Here is a 25,110-nt window from a genome sequence, read left to right on the forward strand (position 1 = left end):
TTGGGGATGTAAATGTACACTATAATTATTATACAATAAATCTGTGGTACATGATCTCTAAGTAATAAGCTATGATATAAATGATATCAAAGTTAAAGGCTGCAAGCAAAAGAACTATTTCATGCAGTTGCTAGATGAAACTGGCAAGAGCCCAAGGAAGCTCATGATAATAGTAACTAAACCAAACTGCTAAATTCCTAAACATAGACTAGGCATCAGTCAACACAATGTTGAGATTAGCCTGTTGAATGAAGTACACAAAATATATACCATACTCAAAATTAGATATTCTTTCTAAGTCCATACTTTTAATGAAAGGTGCTTTGCAGTATCTATCAAAATACAAATATAAATCCTAGTTGGCCAGAGATTTTCCTTCTTACACAAAACCACAAGAATCATGTTATACTGTGTAACAATATTCATCAAGGAGTCATAGGTGAACATTTGTTATTCCTGGCAACCTAGCATCAAAGCATCTTTCTTTGAATTCCCCAGCAGCTAGGGTATAAACATGTGACCTAGACTCAACCTATCAGATGCTCTTGTCCAGAATCTGGAATCTTGAGGGACTGCTCCATTATCAGGGACCATAAGGAGAGAATCCACGGTGTCTACAGTGATGATGAGACCAGTTACATGTCTCCAGCATCTTCTTAAGCAGGCTGTACTGACGGCAGGAATCTGGCTGTGCCTTGCCTTCCTTGGTTTTGCCATTTTCAAGTTGGATTATATTGCTTTTCTATCAATATATGAATATTCAATCTTCGTAATAAAATCTTCTGCTTAAATTAACCACATAGTAGGTTTCTGCTGTTTGCTACCACAGACTAAGAATAACAGAATCAGTAACTGAATAAATTATGGGTCATCTACACAGGTGTTTAGAAAGAATGAGACAGATTTATATATATGTTAATACTAAGAAAAAAAAATGTACTAAGTGCATAATCCTATTGGTAAAATTGGGAAACACACATACATGCAAGCTTACAGACAGAAAATTTCTGGAAGGATATACAAAACCATTGTTTACTTACATACGGTGGTATTTTCATTTTTTATCACGAGTATTTATCACTTACACTATTAAAAATATGTATGTGTGTATATATATAAAATTTTCAAAGGATCTATTTTAATATTATTTGGGGGGTAGGGGGGAAGCACGAGCCAGGGGAGGGGCAGAGGGAGAAGCAGGCTCCCCAATTAGCGGGGAGCCCAAAGCAGGGCTCAATCCCAAGACTCCAGGATTATGACCTGAGCTGATCGCAGACACTTAACCAACTGGGCCACCAGGTGCTCCTCAAAGGATCTATTTTAGCATCAAACACCATATAAGCAATACTTTCATGGGCCTCATCTAACAACGTCCATATTGATGTGGCTTTTAAATAACTAGTAAAACCTTGTGTGGCCAAAAATAGTTACATTAAATGTTGGTCTGTGAAGAAAATTATGACAGTCTGTGGGTAAAATAATGTGCTATGAAAAAGATTTTGATCTCTTTTTTAACTCCTAAAAGCCAGTAAAGAATACTAGTAAGTCGTACTTTAACAAGATTTACTCATTCAGTTAAGGCTGAAAATTCACATATTCATGCTCAAATCCAACATGGTTTTTCCATTTCTCAGGTAAATTCTCCAAGAAAGGATACTAGAAGCCAGAAAGAATGAGGGAGAAAAGGTCCCAAAAGAAAGAAAAGATTTAAAGGTATAAAGGGGATCACTAGCTCCTGCCAGAAATCTGAGTTAAGGGTAGAAATTTATACCATTCAGAGATGGGGAATAAGGTTTTTCTGAGCTATCCAGAGGATAAACAAATCAACTCTTTATGCCACACAATGCTCTTCACAGTATAGTCCCCAGAGTTCCTTTAGTCTTAAGCCCCCACAAAATCCTGACAAGAACCCTATCATCCTGCCACACTCTGTATAATCTATGGGGAGCTCAGCTCAATTCTCTGTTCTCCACATGATATAAAAGTAGGAACAAAAGCACAAAACTGATTCTACAGGATTGTTACATGGGGAAATTATTCAAACAAATGAGATCACGTCTGATACTATCATACCTGATATATAATTTGTAAAATGGAGTAAAGAGGTACCTAGGATTACTATGAGAACATGTATGAAAGCCAAAGCACAACCCTCAATAATGTTTGCTGGAAATCTGAGTACGTTATGAGCCATTCATTGCAGTTAGAATGCATCCTCTTGATGCTCCTTCAGTACTTTGTACCTGTTGCTATTCTATTATCTTTTAATCCCTGTGGCAAATTGGTCTTCCCAATAGGACAGGATAGTCTTGTTCATTTTTCTAACTCCAGGACTGCCCACATAGTATCTTAAATTTATTTAAAAACAAAAACGAGGAGGGTACCTGGGTGGCACAACCGGTTAGGCATATGACTCTTGGATTTCAGCTCAAGTCATGATCTCAGGGTCATGGGATCCAGCCCTGCATGGGGCTCTGTACTCAACATGGAGTTTGCCTGGGTTTCTCTCTCCCTCATATAAATAAATAGATCTCTTAAAAAATAAAAAAATAAAAATAAAAACAAAATGAGGGGTGCCCAGGCAGCTCAGTTGGCTGAACGCCTGACTCTTGATTTCAGCTTATCATGATCTTAGGGTTGTGGGATATAACCCAGCATCATGCTCTATGCTGGGTACAGGGCCCCGCTTGGGATACTCTCTCTGTGCTCCTCTCCCATCCCCTACCACTCCTGCACGCACCCACACTCTCTTCTCTCTTTAAAAAAAAAAAATCAAAATCAAAACCAAATCCAATCCTCTAATCTTTGTATAAATTCCATCCTCCAAAAAAAAAAAAAAAAAATTCCATCCTCCAAACCCTATTATATGTCAATCAAACCTGTCTGAACAGCTCCAGTAACAAACCCAACTCACAATTTAACAAGCTCTTTCTTTTTTTCAAAAAGTTTTTGTTTTTAAGTAATCTCTACACCCAATGTGGGGCTTGAACTCATGACTCCGAAATCAAGAACTGCATGCTCTTCCAGCTGAGCCAGCCAGGTGTACCCTCCTTCCATTTCATACGAAGTTCAAATCTTTTACTCATGGTTTTGGTTCTGCCTATGAAAAGCCAAAAAGGGTAGTTTTTTTGTTTCTAAGATTTTATTTATTCATGAGAGACACACACACACAGAGAGAGAGAGAGAGAGAGAGAGAGAGAGAGAGGCAGAGACATAGGCAGAGGGAGAAGCAGGCTCCACACAGGGAGCCCCCATGTGCGACTCGATCCCGGGCTTCCAGGACCATGCCCTGGACTGAAGGCCACCCAGGGATCCCCTCAAAAAGGGTAGATTTAAGTCTCTTGTATTTGACAGTCACCTAACTATTTAAAAGTCATTATTACATGCTCCTTTAAATCTTCTTTTTTTTTAGGTTAAAATGTTTCCATTATATCAGGGTAGGGGGAGGGAAAATTTTAAAAAAAGTTTGAGTTGTTCCTACAGTGTCATGGTTGATATAGCCCTCATACTATTGGTCTCTTGAGCATTGACTCCAATGTGTAGATATCCCTCTGAAACAAGTTTCCATAATTGAATTGTAGAGTAGAATTATTACCTGCCTCATCTGTACACTATACCTTTACTAACCATCATCACATTTATTCCTTTGATTTTAATTTTTTTTTAAAGATTTTATTTATTCATTCATGAGAGAGACAGAGAGAGAGAGAGAAGCAGAGACACAGGCAGAGGGAGAAGCAGGCTCCATGCAGGGAGCCCGACGCAGGACTCAATCCTGGGTCCCCAGGATCACACCCTGGGCCAAAGGCAGTGCCAAACCACTGAGCCACCCGGACTGCCCACATTTATTCCTTTGTTGGCTTTTTTACTTATCTGACTCATACTGAACCAAGTCATGTAAAACTTTAAGAGCTGGATATATATTACTTACCAGTTGACCTCCATCTTGTATTTGTATGGTTGTTTTACTTTTTAGAAAGGATTTTATTTATTTCAGAGAGAAAGAGAGAGAGCACACATGTGCATGGGCAGGGGGAGCAGCAGAGGGAGACGGAGAAAGAGCATCCCAAGAGGACTCCACACTGAGGGTGGAGCCCAGTGCAGGACTCCATCCCATGACCAAGAAATCAACATGACCTGAGCCAAAATCAAGAGTCGGATGCTCAACTGGCTGAGCCACAGGTGTCCCTGTAATGGTGGTTTTTAAAGTAAATATAAGGCTTCAATTTCATTAATTTACATTTTGCTAAAATTAGCCAATTGTTCTGCCTGTCAAGGTCATTTTGGATTCTATCTGGTATAATCCACAAATTAGCTCTCTCAATCAAATTGGATTTTATCCAAGTTGTTACTAACGTGAAATGTAAAAAAACAGGACTAAGCAGCAGCTTGCTCCCTCCAGCTTGCCTACAAGGGCAGCCCTTTATGGATACAGTTATTCAACCACTTAAAAATCAGTCTAGCTGGTAAACCAGGAGAATTTCTTCATCTTATACCAAAGGTTATACTGAAAAAATATAACAAGTACTTATACAACCTTTACTTAAAAGGCAGGTGAATCAATTCATCAAGTATTATATTATAAATCACAATTATTGCTTTAATTTATAATTAATTCATTTCTCTATTTATTAATTTTTATGCCAAGTGAAGTAAAACCTTGACCATCAATGATTTTTGGAAATGTGTACTTTTACTTTGACCTTTGAAACAGTAAGACTAAACTGAACTAACAATACTTTCTCCAAAGAGATAAAAAGATAACCTTTCATCAACAGATTCCTTTATACTGAAGACTTCTGTAGACCTAAAAAAGCCTGCCTCTTTCCAAGGGGGTTCAAAATCAAGAGAGGTATCTCAAGGTACCAAAAGTGGGTACAGAAGAAATCGAGGAAACAATTATTGATCTTAATACATCCTTCCGAAGACTAGTGAAAAAGGGCACCTCCTACTTGATATTATTCTCAATCTCAAGTGGCCTGTGAGGATTATCCGAGATAGGAAATAACTTTCCTTTATGGAATCCAAAGAAAATTTCAGGATCAAAGAATCGCCATTTTGCTGATTAACATGTGATCTTATTTCCTTCAACCCAAGTGATTACAGTTCGCAGTCAGCAAAATGAATAGCTTTTTCTATCAACAAGACCTCCCTCACTAACTTAAAGATGCTCAACAAATCAGAAAAATTATCTCTAAGATATTACTATTAATAAAGCACTTTGCAGCTTACAATAAGGCACCTGCACACATTTTTTTACTTCAAATACAAAATTCCTGTGAGATAGAGATAAGCCAGGCATTCCTGCTGTCTTTTCCAGATGAGAAAATAGAAGTTGAAGAGGTCTGAACTTCACCAAGGGAACAAGCAAGCAGAGGAGTCCTTGCACTAATCAAGATATTGTAATTACAAATACTAGGCTCTTGGAAAATTTTCAAGAGTGTTGTCTAAGCTAAAATAACCAGAGAGGAATTAGATTAACATATTACAGTCGACCTTTGAACAACATGGGTTTGAACTGTGCAAGTGCACTTATACATGGATTTTTTTTTCAATAAATACAGTAGAGTACTATCATTGTATTTTCTCTTTCTTATGGTTTTCTTAACATTTTTATCTTTAGCTTACTTTCTTTGTCAGAATACGGTAAATAATACATGTAACATAGAAAATACTTGTTAATCGGCTGTTTATGTTATTGGCAAAGTTTCCAGTCAACAGTACACTATTAGTAGTTAACTTTTTGAGGAGTCAAGGTTATAAGTGGATTTGACTTTGTGGGGGTTGGTGCCTCTAATCTCCATGTCATTCAGGATCAAGTGTATTTGCCTCCTAGATGCATTGGAATTATTACTAAAGTTGGACAAGTGCTAAAGGAGGAGTCATTCATCGATATTAACAACACCAGGGGAAGCAGAACAAGCATGAATACACCACTTACGCTGACATATCAACTGTAAATAAATGGAGGGAAACAAATTACTGACACTTTGAATTTCAAAGACAGCTATAAAGTTTGAAAAGAACAAAAACCAAAAACGTATAGCATTGGTGAACAAGCCTATAGGGTGCACTTGGCAGGTAATATATTAATTTTACAAATAGGAAACTCAGGAATTTTAGTTAATTGTTCATGTGCACAATAAGAATTAGTAATAAGTATCTTCTTTCCATTAGACTCTTTCCACACTGTCCTACAAGGAATAGGTCACATTACACATGCTTGGGAAATCTGACTACCATATTGCTTCCATATTACTATTGCCCCTATGTGGGGCATAGTAAGCCAAAACAGGACATAGTGCTTGCCTTCTCCAAAAGCCCACGGCAAATGGGCATGCTTGCGACCTATGCCTTGATCCCTGCCCACGTGACTGAGCAAGGGTGGGGACCTGACAGTATAAATTAATTCAATTTGGTCAATGACTGGGGCACCTGGGTGGCTCAAGAGGTTAAGCGTCTGACTCTTGACCTTAGCTCAGGTATTGATCTCAGGGTCCTGAGTTCAAGCCCTGCAGTGGGCTCCACTTAAAAATTAATTAAATTAATTAATCCATCAATGATTAAATTCTCCTAATAAAAGCATCTCAGACCAAATCTTTTAATAAAATAGCAATGGGCTTTATAAAAAACATAGGCCTTAAAAAAAAAAAAAACAGTGAAAAAACAAGAATGAGAGTTAATTGATAACTACTCCGAAGAATGACTACTCTGAAGAACGATCTAAATTCACAGCTAAAGCAGATGTGCATACCTCGTACCCACAATTCCACTCAAAGGTATATCTCCAGAACTTTAGCAAACATGTTCAAGGAGGCAGGCACAAAAATAATCCACGTAGTATACTGTCTTTTAAAACACCACAGACAATCCAGCCTAAAATTTCTTTTTTTTCCCCTTAAGATTTTATTTATTTATTTAACAGAGAGAGCACAAGCTGGAGGAGCAGCAGGCAGAGGGAGAGGGAGAAGCAGAGTTCTCGGAGCCAAAGGCAGATGCTTAACTGACTGAGCTACTCAGGCAACTTGGCCTAAAATTTCCTTAGGCGAAAAGAATGGGAAAATTGTGGTATAGTCAAACAACAGGATATAAGTAAAATTAAAACCAACAGAATTTAATTAAAATTAAACCAATCTAACAATTAATATCAATAAGACAGAACAAAATGTATGAATACCGATAAATCTCCCAAAATAATGCTGAACTAAAAAGTCTGAGTAAAATTCCAATATAAAGTTGAAAAAATATATAAAGAATTGTGCACTGTTTACGAATACACACATACATATGTAGTAATCATCTAAAACCTTTCATACAAATAATAAACACCAAATTTAGGAGAGTGGTGAAGGGTATAACAAAGTGCTTCAACTGTATCTGTAATATTTGTTTCCTAAATAAAGCACAAAAATAAACCCTTGGGTCCAAAGAAAAAAAGGAGAAATGATGAAAAAGTACACACACTAAGCAAATATGAACCAAAATAAAAAAAAAGATTAAAACACTTGAGAACCCCAAACTACACTACCAAATAAACAATACATAAGAAACAAAACAAGACAAAACCTCACAGTATGTAAAAGTAGAGGATAACTTAATGACAAAGAATAACTCTTAAAAAAAAAAAAAAAAAAAAGAATAACTCTTCAGTGAGATGCAAAGACCTGAGCCCAGGGGGCACCTAGGTGTGGCTCAGTGGTAGAGTGGCTGCCTTCAGCTCAATTCGTGACCCCTAGGTCCTAGGATCAAGTCCCGCATCAGGCTCCCTGTGGAGAGTCTGCTTCTCCCACTGCCTTGTCTCTGCCTCTCTCTCTGGGTCTCTCATGAATAAATACAATCTTAAAAAAAAAAAAAAAAAAAAAGACCTGAGCCCATACACACTTTACCAATTATCCCTAGAATTTTCTGGGGGTATAATCACTCTGACAAAACTAAAAACAAAACAAAAATAAAAGCATTGTCATAATAGATGTTAATATTTTACCCTAAAAGTCAAGACACTATTAAGAATATACAGATATCAAGTCTGATCTGGTGAACACGTATGGAACCCTGAACCAACCGCATACACAATACACTTTTCAAGCACACACAGAATATGTATGTACACATACTGACCAAGTAGCTGGCTACAAAATTAGCTTCAAAAACTAAAGAAATCAATACACACAGTCTACATACTCTTACCTATGCAAAAAAAAGTCAGAAATAGATAATAAAAACACTGTTAAAAAGAAAAAAAAACCCATGTTTAAAACAAAACACACATGAGTGCCTGGCAGGCTCAATCAGTAGAGCATGTGACTTTTTTTTTTTTTTTTAAGATTTTATTTATTTTTTCATGAGAGATACAGAGAGAGAGGCAGAGACACAGGCAGAGGGAGATGCAGGCTCCATGCAGGGAGCCCGACATGGGACTCAATCCCCGGTCTCCAGGATCACGCCCTGGGCTGAAGTCGGTGCTAAACCGCTGAGCCACCCCAGGCTGCCCTAGTAACCATATCTTATTCAAGTCCCTATGACATATATTATCTCATGTATTCATTCCATTTTATAGATGAGGGCACCAAGGCAGATTAAAGATGTTGCCCAAGTTCATATAGCTGATAAGGGGCAGAGAAAAGACTTTATTCTTGTTTTATACAGGACTTTACTGTTTTCTTATCCTTTATACCCATTTTGCATGAGTGGACGTGATGTCTGTTTTAGTAAAGGGGACTGAGGGACTATGTACTTCCATTGCAACTCAACAAAACAAGCGGTTGTTGGTAAGCCAACAAAAGACGTCTATACAGGGTGCCTGGGCAGCTCAGTTGGTTAAGTGTCCGACTCTTGATTTTGGCTCAGGTCATGATCTCAGGGTTGTGAGATTGAGCCCCATGTCTCCACTTGTCACTCAGCAGGAGTCTACTTGAGATTCTCTCTCCCTCTGCCCCTCCCACTCATTCTGTCTCTGGAATAAAAAAATAAATCTTAAAAAAAGAAAAAAATCTGATGTGGAATTTGTAGGAATCAAGAACTACATATGATATGGGAGAGCATGGACTTTGCAGTCAGAAAGACTTGGGATTAAATTCCAAATGTTAGTCAGTTACTAGCTCTGTGATGTGACAGTCTTCCTTTCCTCACCTGTAAAATCAAGCCTTCATCGTGAATTATTACTGCTCAGATTCAATGAGCCACACCATTAGAAAAAGCCCTTTATGTATAAATATCCTGGTTGTATATTTACATTCTTCACTACACTACACTGTAGTCTTTTAAAGAGGAATCAGAGGAAAAATGCTTTTCAAGACCATCAGGAATGATTAAGTATATGCGTACATGCTCTAAAAAAAAATAATGCGTACTATAATTAAGGTAAACAAGCAGGGTTCTCTCTTTGTATAGCTTAATACAGTGCCTACTTCATAAAGGTGTACATAGAGTCAAGAATTAATGTTGCTTCAAACCTTCAATTTACTGTTTCTCCTTAGCCCCCTGTGGTAGGCAGAATAATGCTACTCCCCCCATACAAAGAACTGTACACTCTCATCCCCAGAACCTATACATGGCAAAAGGCTCTTTGCAGATGTGATTAAAATGAGACTTTGAGATGGGATTATCTTGGATTATCCAGATAAATCCAATCTAATCAAACAAGTCTACACCCAGAGAACCTTTCCCAGCTTTGGTCAGAGAGCTGAGATGACCCAAGAAGAGTCAGAAAGATGCGACACTGGAAACACCTGGCCTGCTGTTGCTGGGCCTGAAGACAGAGGATGGAGGATGGGGGCCAGGGACCAAGGAAGGTGGGTGCGGTGGGCTCTGGAAGCTGAGAGCGTCACCCAGATGACAGCCAGCCAGCAAGAAAAGGGAGATCTTAGCCCCATGGTGGCAAGAAAGTATATTCCACCAATAACCTGAAAGAGCAATTCGAATCCCTCTAGAAGGGAACCCAGCCCTGCTGAAACCTTGATGTTGGCCTGCTGAGAAACACATCAGACTTCTGACACATGCTGACATGTACATGAACTTACATAGAACTCCAGAACTGTAAGATAATAAATCTGTGTTCTCTGAGCTGCTCTAGCGCATGGTGGTTTATTATGGTAGCAACACAAAACAAATGTACCTTCTTTCTCCCATTTGAAGGAATAAAACTATCACAAATTTTTATATAAATGTCATTAAATCTTTCTTGAAACAAAAAGAAATCAATTAGCCAATGCATGTAGCCTACCCAGCAGAGGCTACCTAGCACAAAACTCATGATTTTCTGAAGCACCATCTCTGTGCCAGGCACTGTCTTGCTCCAAGAGCTTCACTGCAGTATGCATCTATCGACATTCATTTTCTTCCCTTCTCTCTCAGATATGACCAGAAACACACTGTCAGCCACACCTGAAAACAGGAACATTTTGAAGAGCAAACTGAGAGAAAACCTAAAGAGCTACATCATAGCTGTGAAGAGTAAAAACTTGAAAGGGAAGAAAACATAAATAATTGCCCCAAACGACACTGCTCAGTTTCTTCATCTATAAAACGGTAACCTGAAATATCTTTTGAAGCAATAAAAAACAAAGTTTTGATACCATGTACAAACTATAAGAAGTCTGAAAAATGGCTCATGAAAACCTACTGCACAGACAGTACCCAAAACTAATGTGATGAAGAATTCCATATAAGTTCAGCCTGGCTATAACTTACAGATTAACTTAAAAATCCAGAAAGCAGAAAATCTGACAATAGGAATAAAAAATACATTCTAGAAAAATATACACAAAGGCCCATGACGGACCTGGAGATGAATGTCATCATACTACCACTAAAAAACAGTGCTTTTAAAAAATATAGATGTCCAGGACCCACTGCAGGTCTTCTAAAACAGCATCTCAAAAAGGATAAGACTCAAGTTGTTTGCATTGAAATATACTGTACGAATTAAAAGGGGGGTGACTACAGGTGAATGACAACAGAGGGAATCTAGCATCTTTTAGCCAGATGTCTTTTCAAGTAAAGAACAGCATATGTTCTAAAACTTACAAATAAACAAGGCTGATGAACCAGATGGGAAAGTTTCATGGAAAAAGTAAAGTTAGAAAGGAGGACAGGGGAGGTCAGTACGTGACTGCATCTTTTGTTGCAAAGGACACAGCCTCACAGATCAGGATGAGGAAAGAATAACAAAATGGAGCAAGCACAGCTGGGCCAGAGTGAGGGGGGAAAACAGCTGAGCTGGCAAAATTTGGATCCCTCAAAAACCCAGCAAAATTACTGGCTACTGCAAGAAATGGAGAGCTGGCGAGATAAAATGGGGGAAGAGGGATCAGAGGGGCAGAGAGAGGAGAAAACTCATTTTGTGTTGGAGCAGGAGCGGTCAAAGAGAACAAAAGGGAAGAGCACTGAGAAAGAAGAGAGGGGGGCATTATTTGAGATGAGGAGGATGCAGGCTTATCAGGAGAGATGAAGGGAAAAAGGATGAGACCACCACGACCATGCCTCTATGATTCAATAAAAAGTCTTAGTAGCAAGAATTATAATGTTAGGGGAAGCAAGCAGCAAACAAACTAGTGAGGAGAGAAAGAGAAAAGGAAAAGGGCTAGTCACAAATCCTAAAATCAACTGCAAATAACATGCATAAAGCAACAACTTAGACCAGAATATATTTCTAGGGGCACCTGCACCTGTATGGTGCAGTCAGTTTAAACACCTGACTCTTGATTTCAGCTCAGGTCATGATCTCAGGGTCCTGGGATCAAGCCCAGCAACCAGCTCCACACTCAGTGTGGAGTCTGCTTGAGATTCTCTTTCTGCTCCTCCTGCTCATGCTGTCTCTTTCTGTCTCTCAAATAAATATATAAAATCATTTAAAAAGACTATACTGTCTAAATTCTAGATGATGTTAAAAGGTATGTTTCAGACATATTTTAGCTCTCTCACTAAACAGAACTAATACACCTAAAAACAGACAAAATGAAACAACATAGAGACGCAAAAGTTCCGGAACTATGAAGAAAAGCAAGAGAAGAATAGAGAATTCAAGCTGGTGGAAGCCTGGGAAAGGAAGTAAGTGATGAGGATCTGTGTTTCTTTAGCATGGATGTGTTGTAATTCATTACTGTTCCTTAAAACTATTCAAGTATACATAGTATGTACATACATATGCAGGCTACATTTCATCATAAAATAAGTGGAATTTTTCTACCTTCGAATTTCTCTGTTTTTCCAGTTTGTTTTCTGAAGATAATCTAACAAACTTGCTCATATGATTAAATAAAATGGTTGATGTTTCTGGCTTCAGGTTTTGCAACAAGGAGCTCCATCTCAGACCTAGTAAGAAATCTCTGGGGGTTGGGCCAACTGATCTTTTAAAAAAAAAAAAAGAAAGAAAGAAAGAAAAAGAAGAAGAAACCACCATAAGTGAGTCTCTCAAGAACCTAAAGAAACTCAAGTTTGAGTCTCCCACAAGACAAGCGTTCTTCTATCACAGCTCTAAAGCTCTGGAGAATCTAATGCCACCCTTCCCCAAGTGCTCTGGGATTCTGCCCCTATGTTGTAGGTTTTTGATCTTTCAACTTCTCCCCTATCATCGCCCACATACACACACACTCAACACCCCTTCACATTCCTGCAAACCTGATCTTGGTGTTAACTCTACACGTCTCCCTCCTTCCCTCTCTTTCACCGTCTTTGGTAAAATGGCTCCCACTAAGGCTCTGTAGTTAACTTAAAAAAAAAAAAAAAAAAAAAAAACACCAAGAAGTAGTATATGTGAGATTGTCTGATCGAACGGCAAACATGTACTTCCAACTACCTGCCAGACATTTCCCACATGCCCACCTGGCAAATCCCTACACATCATTCCAATTTCAGCTCAAGTATCATCTTTCAGGTAAAGCTTGCAGCACCTCCTCCAAGGGCCCCATTACTTAACTACTAAAAATTTATTTTCGTATATAGCTCTTATCCTCAAAAGATTTTTTTTTCTTTTTAGATCTATCTATCTATTTATTTATTTATTTATTCATGAGACACATGGAGAGAGGCCGAGACATAGGCTGAGGGCAAAGCAGGCTCCTTGCTGGGAGCCTGATGTGCGACTGGATCCTGGGACTGGGATCATGCCCTGAGCCGAAGGCAGACGCTCAACCGCTGAGCCACCCAGGCGTCCCATATCCCCAAAAGATTTTAAGAAAAAGAAGAAAAAAACTGTGTGGGAGTGGGGAGAAAAGGGACCAATGAAGGAAGGAAGAGTGGAGGGGATGAGTATGATGCAGCAGGGAGTAATGCGGTTTGTTAACAATCTTAAAAGAACAGGACTTGGTCAAGTGGAAAAGTTTTGACCTAATCTTTTATCGTTTTTGGGTGGTGGGCAAGGCAAGAGGGTCATTTCAGATAGAACACAACTGGTTTTGAGCTTTTGTGTGCCTAGCTGAGTGGCAGAGAAGGGGAAGGAGGGCTAGTGATCAAGTTAGAATGGGAAGCAGTTGCCAAAATTTCAGGAGCAACAATAACAGGTTTATTACAATTTTTCTCTTTCTGTATTTGGTAACTGTCTGGTTATGCTATTAGGCCATGCTTGTTAAAAACCAATTTCCACTTTATATCTAGATTTAAATGACACATCACCTAAATAGTTTCTCAGGAACATGACAGCAGTACCAATGAAAAATTTTAAAACTGCATTTTAACTGCATTTGGCCCTAGAGTTAAGAAAACAAAGATTTCAACAGTATCACCATGATGGCGTAAAAAGTCTTTAAAAGTCTCTTCTAGGGCAGCCCCGGGTGGCCCAGTGGTTTAGCACCACCTTTGGCCCAGGGTGTGATCCTGGAGACCCGGGATCGAGCCCCACGTTAGGCTCCCTGCATGGAGCCTGCTTTTCCCTCTGCCTGTGTCTCTGCCTCTCACTCTCTCTGTGCCTATCATGAATAAATAAATAAAATCTTAAAAAAAAAAAGTCTCTATGAAGCAGGAAGTCTGAAAGACAAAGTGTGCATGGTACTTTCATATTGTCCTCATTTTATCTCATTACTGAGAGAAAAAGGAAAGGTTAAAAATGATTGTTTATTATAAACTAGTGAAAGTGAAAAAAAGGAAAAGTAGCAATTTCCTTCACCCTAAGACACATATTTTTCATACTATGACTTTTGAAGAAATCAGGATGGATATCACACTCCTATTTAATACCATCTTTTGGTGGGGAGACCACATTAGGTGTACCTTATAACTATGCATATATTTTGAATTAAGGAAACACGGTAAAGGATTTTGGCCAAAGTCAGCGGCAGAATTGTATATTTAAGTTTTTAATGTATATAAACATGAACATAGTGGACTGTTTGGCTATGCTTTCATTAATTTAATTAAATGTACATGGCCTTCTACTAGGCACTTCTTGAAATGCAAAGCTGTACTAAACATCTTTCCTGCCCTCCAGAGGTATATAATCGAATACAGACGTCTACACAAGAATCTATAAAGCAGTCTGGCATTAATATAAGAACAATACAAAGTATGATACATCCAGATAAAGGAGTAGTACTCACTGCCAGCCAGGATACCAGAAAAAGCCTGACACATCAAAAGAGCTTAATATACGTTGACTTTGAAAGCATTATGGAAGACCTGGATTAAACTTTGAAGGACTGATAGAATTTCCACCGAGAAGACACTCTAAGCAGAGGGAGCAGAAGGAACCATGAAAAAGCACAGAAATCAGCCACTGAGCCTCACTGGCAGAAGGTAGGGAATAGTGGGAAAGAAGGCCAGCAAAGAAAACAGAGGCTAAAATAATGGAGTTCCTGGAAGGTCAAACTAAAGAACGTCAGCAGACGACCAGTGTCCTAACAGCCAGGTATCACCAAGATTAATCTGACAGGAAACTACCTGGGCTGGAGTGGAGAGAAAGTACTGCTGTATACAGTCTGCTATCAAGTGCCTGAACCTAGGTGATAACAATAGCAATGGCAAGAAAGAAGTGTCTTCCTTTTAAACTGCCTGGGGGTTGTTTTCCAATGAGGGCAAATTCCAGGAGCACAGAGCACCAGTTTGCGTGATTTGTAGCTCCAGTACTCCCAGCACAATACCCTACCCACAGTAGATGCTCAGTAAGTAAGTGGAAAAGCTGCATCTTCACCACTGCTAAGTCTATTCCCACCCTTCTTTGTACTTCTCAAACATATTCATATCATAGGTAACATAAATTCCCTCTCCAACTTGGGTTTACTGCCTAAATAAAAATTTTCCAGGGGGCTTTAGACCCAATTCCTTCTCCTTTAAAACATGCCACAGCTTTTTTTTTTTTTTTTTAAAGTACATAAGCTGGCCACTAAACATCTGCAAAACACTGCTCTACCCAAGACTTTACATAGAAAACCATCCAGGCTCTGTACAGGCACGCCTGGGGGAGGAAAAAAAACAAAACAAAAAAAAACCCTGCTAAAAAGCTGTATTTACAGCAGCAAGTTTTTCTAGGAGCCGGCAATGAACAACCAACGTGGTTCTTGTGTCACTTACTGAATTCGCTACATCACTAGTGCAACCACAAGCGGCTGCTTACATTTCCAAAGTTGTGCAAATGGTCCAAAGTTGTGCAAGAGTCCTCACTGAAACCAGACTCTGGTATATAAATAGTTACAACCCTTGAACAAGCTTTAGTTTTTATTATTAGATTCAAAGGAATGCCAAAATCACAGGTACTAAAAAATGTATCACGAGTGTGTTTACTTATCTGCGAAATACACTCTGATGTTATCTCAAGTGAGAACCGCTGAGTTCCTTTCTGCTTCAGATTGTCTATGGTGTCACCTGAAAACTGGCAGTTGCCAGCCGGAATCTGATACATCCAAGAAATCACAGTGCCCCCAACACACACACACACACACACACACACACACACACACGGGCACACGCAGAGCACGGGCCGGCCTTGCATCACTCCCGAATATCCCCAGTTTACACGTGGCAAACTCGACACAACTTTCACGCTTTCATGACCTCGAAAGGAATTCCCCAGCCGCCAAGCGATGGAACAGGACTAACTCTGACTTGGGATTTGAGGGTGTTAAAACAAACAAACAAACACACAATTTCCCCCCCTGTCAGGCCCCCTTCTCTGAAGCCTTCTCGGCCGCCTGTCCCACACGAGGAGCCACTCTGCCCAGCCCCTGACAGATGCGTGTAGGCCGGGAAAGGTGGGGCCGACCGGGGAGCCCAGAGCCTCCTCCCATCACCTTCTGCTCTCATCTGCCTCCCACCTTCCTGCTCGAGGGCGGCGAGGAGGCCCAAGGTGAGGGGCCCCGGCGGGGGCGTGCAGTCCTCCAAGTCGGGCCCCGGGGACCCCCGGCCGGGCCGCCCCTCCCGTCACACAGTTCCTAGGTCCCAAGTCGCCAGCGGCCGCCGCGGCCCCCAGCTGCAGGGCTGCCCGGGGCGGGGGCGGCGGACAGGGCCCGGCCAGGCCGCGGCCGCTCGGCTCGCAGTGCCCACGTCACCAGCTCCAGCACTGCGGAAATGGAGCGGCGCGGCCGGCACGGAGGGAGGGAGGGACGGACGGACGGAGGGAGGGAGGGAGGCGCCGTTGGCGCCCGCGCCGCTGCAGACGCCGTTTGCCCCTCGGCCCCGGCCGGGAGACCGCCGACGTTTGCCTGGCCGCACCCCGGGCCCTCACCTGTGTCGCCGATGATGATGTACTTGAAGAGATAGGCGTACGCCATGGCCGCGGCCGCTCGGTGCCAGGGCACACGGCTCCTCCTCCTGCTACTGCTCCTCCTCCTCCTCCTCCTCCTCCGCGCCCCTCACCCCGGCGCCACTCGGCCTCGAAACGCCAGGCCCCGCCCGCCGCAGCCGTCGCCGTCAGCCGCCGACACCTAAGGGCCGAGACCAAGCAGGACAAACCGACACCCGCACAGCCGGCGGAGACAGCTCCCGACCGAGCTCAGTCGAACAATAACAGCCGCCGCGGCGCCTCCGCCCCGCCTCCGCGTCGACCCGGAAGTGCTGCGGCCGCCGGCGCCGCCGGAGGAAAGGGGAGGAGCCCCGCACGCCGGCCGCGCCCCGCACGCCGGAGCCCCGCCCCGCCCCCTGAAGCCCCGCCCCGCCCCCCGGAGCCCCGCCCCCGGGCCCCGCCCAGCGCAGAGCCGGCCGCGCCCCGGCCGCGCCCCGGCCGCCGAGAGCCTCCAGTCCCGGCGCTCCTGAGGGGGCGACCCCGGCGGCCGGGAGACGCCGGGGGAGGGGACGGCACCGGAGGGCCGGTCCCCGCGCCGCCACGCGCATGGGCGCCGCGTCCTTCCGCCCTGCCGTGGGCGCGCGGGCACGTGCGGGGAGACGGAGGCCGCGTTCGGCCGCGTTCGGCCGCGTTCGGCGCGGGCCTGGCCTTGGGCTCCTGGAAGGTGCTTGGAGAGGCGGGAGCGCCGCGGGGCGGGCCGGAGGGCGGTGGTGTTCCCGTGTTCGGAGCCCCGGGCTTGACAGGGCTGATCGCTAGCCGTGCATCAGGGGGCGAGAAGCAGATTATGCTGTGCCCTGTGGTCGAATATTACGAGGCTCCTACCAAGAAGCCTCGCGTGCAAAAACGAGGCACAGAAATCGGTGTAGACGTGTATATATATATATATATTTTTTTTTTTTTTTTAAGATTTTATTTATTTATTCATAGAGGCAGAGACACAGGCAGAGGGAGATGCAGGCTCCATGCAGGGAGCCCGACGTGGGACGCGATCCCGGGTCTCCAGGATCCCGCCCTGGGCCGAAGGCAGATGCTTAACCTCTGAGCCACCCGGGCGTCCCTAGACGTATATATTTATGTTATCTGCATTACTTACGTATATGAGATATACAACAATTATATGCTAAATAAGCTCATATGCTTACGAATTACATGTTATTGTCGTATGCATTATATATATGTATCTTTACCATTTTGCAAAAAAGAAAAACATGTCAAGGGTGAACTGAAATAGCCGTTTGTGTGTAGCCATCCTGAAAGGAAACAGCTGGCATCAAGGGGAGGGCGGGTGGGAACGGAGGACACATCTACGTTTCCCTGAATCTTTTATGTGCGGTTTGAACTTTTTTGCACTGTTCCTGAATTATCTATTGGGGAAAAAAAAAATAGGTTGCAAGGAAAAAACAAAGTATCTTTTTTGTTCCATTCAACCAACATTTATTAAGTACGTACTAATGTTTCTGCATTTGCGCAGCGTTGCCACGGAGGGCGGACGCTGTTGTAAAGGAACACAGTTTGGGAAGAGGAGGCGGTAGAGTTCGTGTTAAGTGTGAGGATGAAGATGATGTTTGCATCAAGAATATGTATGATGGGGAAGAGTTTAGTGGAAAGGACAGAAGTTGGAGAATGGGAAATGAAGTTTAGGCGGGAGAAGCAGAGTCTGCAAAGTTCGTGGCTCCAATGAAGGAATTTAGAGTTGCAAGAGGAAGCTCATTTACTGAACCATGTCATCAAATGTTGGCAATGGAAGGACCATCTTTGGGGGGGTTGGGGGGGGTCACTGGGATTTAGTGACCCTGGTTCCTCTTGCCTAACCTTCTCTCCCCTTTGGGATCTCTCACTATATAATTCTACTGACACCTCCATGCTGAGCTGGCTAACGTGGGTTAGTTAGTACATGCTCTGAGTGGCCTTGCCAAGTATGAACTCATTGGTGGTTTCTGGAGTTATTTGGAGGGGATTTTACTAAGGTTTCAGGGATAGCACGCAAGAATTTGACACAGAAAGTTACCTGGAATTGCATAAACTGGTTCACTCATCTTTACTCTGGGGGAGGGGAGGTCCCTGCCCAAGACCTCCTAGTGGCCATTTTGTCCTTCCTGAGTGCTTTCCCTCAGGTCTTTCATGAGTGATTGATAGATATCTAGAATGTTCCCTCAGTTGTTTTCTACTCTCAGAGACACGGCCTTTACTCAGAGCCTCAGCAGGACAGCTCTATCAAGATGACACACAAAAGCTGAGCATCCTTATGAGTCAGGAGCGTTCCCATACTGTTAGAGGAGGTGAGTCGCTGGAAAAGTCACTAGTGCCAGGTTATGCAAGGTCTTGTAGCCATGTCATATGCATATAGTACTTTACCAGGTGGACCCAGGGGAAACAAGAGAAGATCAGCCTTGGGCATGTAAAAAAAAAATCATAGAAATGAATGTAAAGCTATAGAGTAAAACAAAACCCAAAAACTTAGGAGGCCTGGCTTCTGGGTGTGGCCCTACCATTAACTGGATGATTGTGACAGATCATGTGGCCTCTCAGAGTTTCAGTGTACTCATCTGTAAAGCGAAGGAGTTAAATGTTGTTACCTTAAAGGACTAGTCTTAAGCTAATTTTAGCTAAGTCTGAAGTCTAATTTTATGTCTCTCCAACCTCCAGATCTGAAGCTACCTGTAAAGTATCAGTAATCCTCTCCTGACAAGGGCAGGGCCCCATGAGTCAAATGTATACTATTCTTGCACAGAACTGAGTGGCATCACTCCATTCCTGAGATGCACAGGAGCTGTAATGATCGCTTGCTGCCTGGCAGTGTAATCTAATGAAATGAGCAAAGACTCGATTTTCAAGTCCTTTGAGCCTCATTTGCCTTATTTGGAAAATGTAGATAATAACTGCCTCACAGTCAATTTAGGATCAAATAAGATACTGTGTGTGAAGATACTTTATAAATTATGAAAAACATATACTTAATACATAACTCTTAGTACTGAATAATTATTTAAAATTACCTTGAAGGAGAAAAGGTGTAGTTACCATATGAGTCATATTTTTTTTAAGATTTTGTTTACTTAATTGATATATCTATATATAGAGAGAGAGCACATGAGTGAGCACAGTGCGGGATGGGCAGAGGGAGAAGCAGATTCCCTGCTGAGCAGGGAGCCAGACATGGGGCTCAATCCCAGAACCCCAGGATCATGACCTGAGCCAAAGACAGATGCTTAACTGGCTGAGCTACTCAGGCACCCCATGAGTTCATGTCTTAAAATCAGCTCCGTTCCTGGCTTTATTTTATGTCACTACCTTTATTTTCTTTCTACATTTAATTCATAATATTTTGTTCTATTTTCTCTATGCCTATATGCTGTCTTAAATCCTCTTTGAAACAATACAGGACATAAATAAAAGCCATACAAACCTCTTTTGAAACATTTGACTTAGCCCCCAAAATCCAAAAATATTTTTCAAGAGAAATTCCTCAGGCAAAATGACAGAAATATACCTCTTTTCCCCTAAGTGGTAGTACACTTCCTGGGATTTTCCATTCAGTTTGATTTTCAGTTATTTCTCTCTCTTGGGGATGAATTCTGATAACCTCATCTCTCAGTCTTACATCATACATGATCTGAAGGTCAAAACTGAAGTTTAAAGATTGTTAGACTACATTCTCTAAGATCCCCTCACTGAAGTGCTCCATGACATTTTAAAATACAGTATTATATTGAAATTTTGCGTTTACTTTTCCCAATCAAACTTTTCATGTGTTTAGATTTTCTCTGGTTTCTGGTTGCTCTCAGACTGTGGAAAGAAGGAACAGTGGGGTGGATAGGATGGGAGAGGAGTGGTGTGAAATACTATAATCCACAGTCTTTTTTTTTTTTTTTTGAGATTTTATTTATTCATGAGAGACACAGAAAAGCAGAGACATAGGCAGAGGGAGAAGCAGGCTCCATGCAGGGAGCCTGATGCAAGACTCGATCCCAGAACTCCTAGATCACACCCTGGGCCGCCGAAGGCAGGTGCTCAACTGCTGAGCCACCCAGGCTGCCTCCACAGGTTCTTTAGTTTCCATGGTTCCTTGGCCAGTCCTTGAGTGCACTCTGGGGGCTCTGTGATCCTCCAGAACTAGTATGCAAAATGTTCTATGTGTTTGCATTCATGTAATTTTATGGGAGAGATTCTTCCATAGGCCCATGACCCAGAAATCATTAAGAACCACTGTGAGGGGCACCTGGGTGGCTCAGTGGTTGAGTGTCTGCTTTTGGCTCAGGTCATGATCCTGGGGTCCTGGGATCCAGTCCTGCATCCTGCTTCTCCCTGTCTATGTCTCTGCCTGTCTCTCTGTGTCTCTCATGGATAAATAAATAAAATCTTTAAAAAAAAAAAAGGCTGTGAAAGGTTTTCTTTCAGCCATTTGTAAATGCCATGATGGAACTACTTTTCCAGCAAATACTTAATCAGCTCAGTACCAGTGTTGAAGAAAGAAAGAACTAGGTTCAATTCTTGACTTTACCGCTTATCAGTTGATAAACTGATGGGTTAATTACTAAACACTCTAAGCCTTAGCTGTCTCATGAGATGACATAGAGTATCTAGCACAATCTCAAGCTCATAGTAGACATTAAATAAATATTAAAATTATTTCTCCCTTCCTTTCATCCTTTCATTGTTCTCCACATCCAACCTGTCACTAAGAATAGTTAGGAGTTTAATGAGCCCAAGAAAGACCCTGACTTAAAGTAGATAAGAGTTTCCTTGTGCTAAGTCATGGGTAGCTTTGGCCTGATGAGGTCTACAGGGAGACAATGTGTCTTTCAGAGGACAGAATTTTGTTCTGGGAAGTGGGAGTCGATTTTTTACAGAGGGAGAGCCATTTAAGTTGGGCCTTAAAGGGCATCATCTTTTATAGTTACTGCTTTAATTGATTCTTTTCAGACACTCCAACAGCCCCTCCCCCCCTCCCTTTTGTACTCTGGTCACCTTACCCACCTCATCTGCCATTTATATTATAGTTGGGTAACACACTTAACATTCCCTGTTTTATTTGCTATTTGTGGCCTATTTCTGACCACTTGTCCAAGCCAGAAATGGCTGTTGTCTCTCTTCTACTTCATTCTGCTTATCCTTCAAAAGCTGACTTGGATAGTATAAATTTAATGATCACAAATTCATACCTTAGTCAATGTTTGAATGTAAGTGTTTGAAGAAACCTTCTTTTATATGTAGGCTATTCATTTTACCAATGCTGATTATTTGTAATAGAAGAGACCTACAGAAGTGCACAGATGTAAGAAACAGTTAATATTAGAATAATAAGCTCATGTTATAAAACAGTAAAAAGTATAACTACATAAAATATTTTGAATTAATTTTAAAGAACTTTGAAGTGAGTTAAAACCCAGGGTAGTGTTCTTAATTAATTATTTTTCTAAGTCCTTTACATTTGTCTAGTGCTTTCAGCAGAGAAAGTGGTCTAGAGAAAGGCCCAGTGTTGAATTCCTGGAGGCCTGAATTATATTCTTCTCTGCTACTAACTAGCTGATTTCAAGAAAATCCTCTTCAAACCTTTTGTCACCTGTTCAATAGAGATAATTCAAGCTGGTTACATAATAAAACTGCTGAGAAGTAGATATGAGAACACTCTGAAAAGCATGTCAATACCAGGAGCAAGCATATATACCAAATTGCAGGTGAATGATTTTTTGCAAATGTATGTAATAAAAGACCAACTCCTACAGAACAGTAAAACATCAGCAGTATTTTATTATCTGCAACGTTAGTCTTTTTGTCAGCAGAAACTAGAGTATGCAATTGCTTCAGACCCTACTACTCTCCACTTGTCTCTAATGTGTTATAGGTCTTGAGTTAGCTGGTAGGTGTTCTTTGTTTTGTAAAAGTTGGGGTTGGAATGAGAATGGGGATGCATGAGGCGTGTATCTCACTTTGGCTGAAGACAGAACCACTTCCTGTCCCATGAGTGCTTCAGTTTCTTTTAATCTTTATTACTGAAGGTCTTCAAATTTTGATAAAGAGAAATCAGTTTTCTCTCCGTTTTTGAGGAAATGATAAACTGGCTGTGTCCCAGGGGGCGATGTAAACATAGAAAACCTTCTGTCACTGATTTCCTTTGAGTGAGAAGGGATCTTAGAAAATAACTGGTACAGGGAATTGTGAGATCACATTTCAACCCTCTGCTATCCCTTCCCTCCTATGTACTCTGCTTCTAATGATCTCACTATCAGAATTTTTAATATATGGAGTGAAAGAGAGGAAAATGGCCACCACAGAATCATATTTGACTTGTAATCTGGAGAAAACAGAAGTATATTTTCCCAAATTTTCTGATTTTTGACAATGAAAATTATTAAAAGAATAAATATGTTTTTCAAAAGTGAGATTATATGTAAAGGCTCTCACATTTAAAAATCTGCAAAGCTAATTTAGGCTTGTGCCAAGAATCACTGCTGCACTTAGGCTCATTTAAATTCTCAATTTGAGGCACATCTGGGTGGCTTAGTGGGTTAAGCGTCTGCCTTCTGCTTGGGTATGATCCCAGAACTCTGGGATCAAGCCCCACATCAGCTTCCCTGCTTAGCAGGGAGTCTGCTTCTCCCTCTACCCCTGCTTGTGTTTTCTGTCTCTCTCTGTCAAATAAATAAAAGAAGTCTTAAAAAAACATAGAATAAAAATTTTTAAAAAATTCTCAGTGTGAGGAATGTAGCAATCAATCCTCAAGAGCCTCTGCAGGTGGGACACCTGGGTGGCTCAGGTGGTTAAGTGTCTGACTCTTGATTTCAGCTCAGGTCACCATCTCAGGGTTAAGGGATCAAGTCCTGCAACAGGCTTCATGCTCAGCGTGGAGCCTGCTTGAGATTCTATCTCTCCCTCTGCCTTTGCCCTTCCCCCTGTTGGTGTGTTTGTGCTCACACACACACTCTCTCTGTCAAAATAAATAAATAAAATCTTTTAAAAAAAAGAACCTCTTCAAGTAAACATTATGAAAAAGTACAATACAACCTTAAAATTGCAATAAACATTAATTCTCATACTGTTTTTGTGCATTAGAAGTCTAGGAGCAGCTTAGCTGGGTGGTTCTGGCTTGGGCTCTCTCATGGGGTTGCAGTTAATCCTTCAGCCAGGTCTGTAGTCCCATGAATGATTGACCAGGGCTTGAGGATCTACTTCCAACTGGCTCCCTCCCTTTTGGCTGTAGAGGCCTTATTTCTTTATGACATGGACCTCTCCATAGGACTGCTTGAGTATCCTCATGACAGGCATCTGATCACAAAGCCAGAACCTCAATCTCTTTTATCATTTAGCTTCAGAAATCACAACACCATCACTTCTGTATTCTTTTGGTCCCGTGGACACACTATGATAAAAATGTAGGAAGAGACTACACAGGACATTAACTCCAGAGGCCAGGATCACTTATAGTTACCTTAGAAGTCACCCTAGAAGCAGCATAACCTGAAGAGATCAAGGAGTGAAAACAAGGATCTAATAAATATCTCACCATCTGAAATCAGATACATTTGGGGTCAAATCAGGTCCATTAACCTGTCTACTGAAAGCTTGCTATGAATGGATGCATCAATAAAGTTTATTGTGGTTTTGACACTTCTAAAAATAATTTAGATAAAAAGTCTGATAAATAATTTTACAGTCAGAAAAGGTGAAGAAAACATTTTTTCAGGTTTTTTAAAGATTTATTTGAGAGAGAGAGAGCACCAACAGGGGGAAGAGCAGAGGGACAAGCAGACTCCCCACTGAGCAGGGAGCCTGATGCAGCTCCTGAGATCATGACCTGAACTGAAGTCAGATCCTTGACTCACTGAGCCACCTACATGCCCCAAAAAGTTGTATTTCGAGGCAATCATTTTGAGGACAAAACATAATGATAAAGTAGCTCCCAAATAGGATTTTTTTTTAAGTTGCTGTTTGCTTCCTTTCCAAGTCCTTAAGAATTCATGTGTTTCAACAGAATAAACAAGATATTTCCAACTTCTCATTGGCTTCTTTGAATAATTTTATGGGAACTCAATATTTTTCTACCTATGAAAATTCTCGTATCCAAATATTACAGTGGTTGATTATTCATTTTAAATTTCAAGTTAAAAAAAATATAGATTAAGCAGAGGTAGGGGAAGCCTTTAGTTAAGCAGGTTTAAAATACAAACATGTAGGGATGCCTGAGTGGCCCAGTGGTTGAGAGTCTGCCTCTGGTTCAGGTCATGATCCCAGGGTCCTGGGATCGAGTCCTGCATCAGGTCTCTGCCTCTCTCTCTCTCCGTGTGTCTCGTGAATAAGTAAATAAAATACAAACATGTAGAAGTTCGACTCATCATCTTATTCCCTATGAGTAGTCTTTTCTGGTATGTTAGGTTAGTAATCTTCATTAGAAGAACTTCAGG

At 41.5% G+C, this 25,110-nt stretch overlaps 1 protein-coding gene across 3 annotated transcripts in view; it reads right to left on the bottom strand.

Annotated features, from left to right (window-relative positions):
• RAB2A (RAB2A, member RAS oncogene family) overlaps positions 1-17,043 on the bottom strand; it is an 89,932-nt gene extending 72,889 nt beyond the window's left edge. Inside the window, exon 1 of one of the 3 annotated variants that reach the window (XM_026011881.2) lies at positions 16,652-17,043. In XM_026011881.2, coding sequence (XP_025867666.1) covers positions 16,652-16,697 — 46 coding nt within the window. In that variant the 5' untranslated portion in view covers positions 16,698-17,043. The other 2 variants (XM_026011887.2, XM_072734680.1) reach the window with 2 other exon arrangements.
• Positions 17,044-25,110: the final 8,067 nt, after the last annotated feature.

The sequence above is a fragment of the Vulpes vulpes genome, chromosome 13, assembly GCF_048418805.1.
Source record: "Vulpes vulpes isolate BD-2025 chromosome 13, VulVul3, whole genome shotgun sequence".
NCBI classification, from domain to species: domain Eukaryota; kingdom Metazoa; phylum Chordata; class Mammalia; order Carnivora; family Canidae; genus Vulpes; species Vulpes vulpes.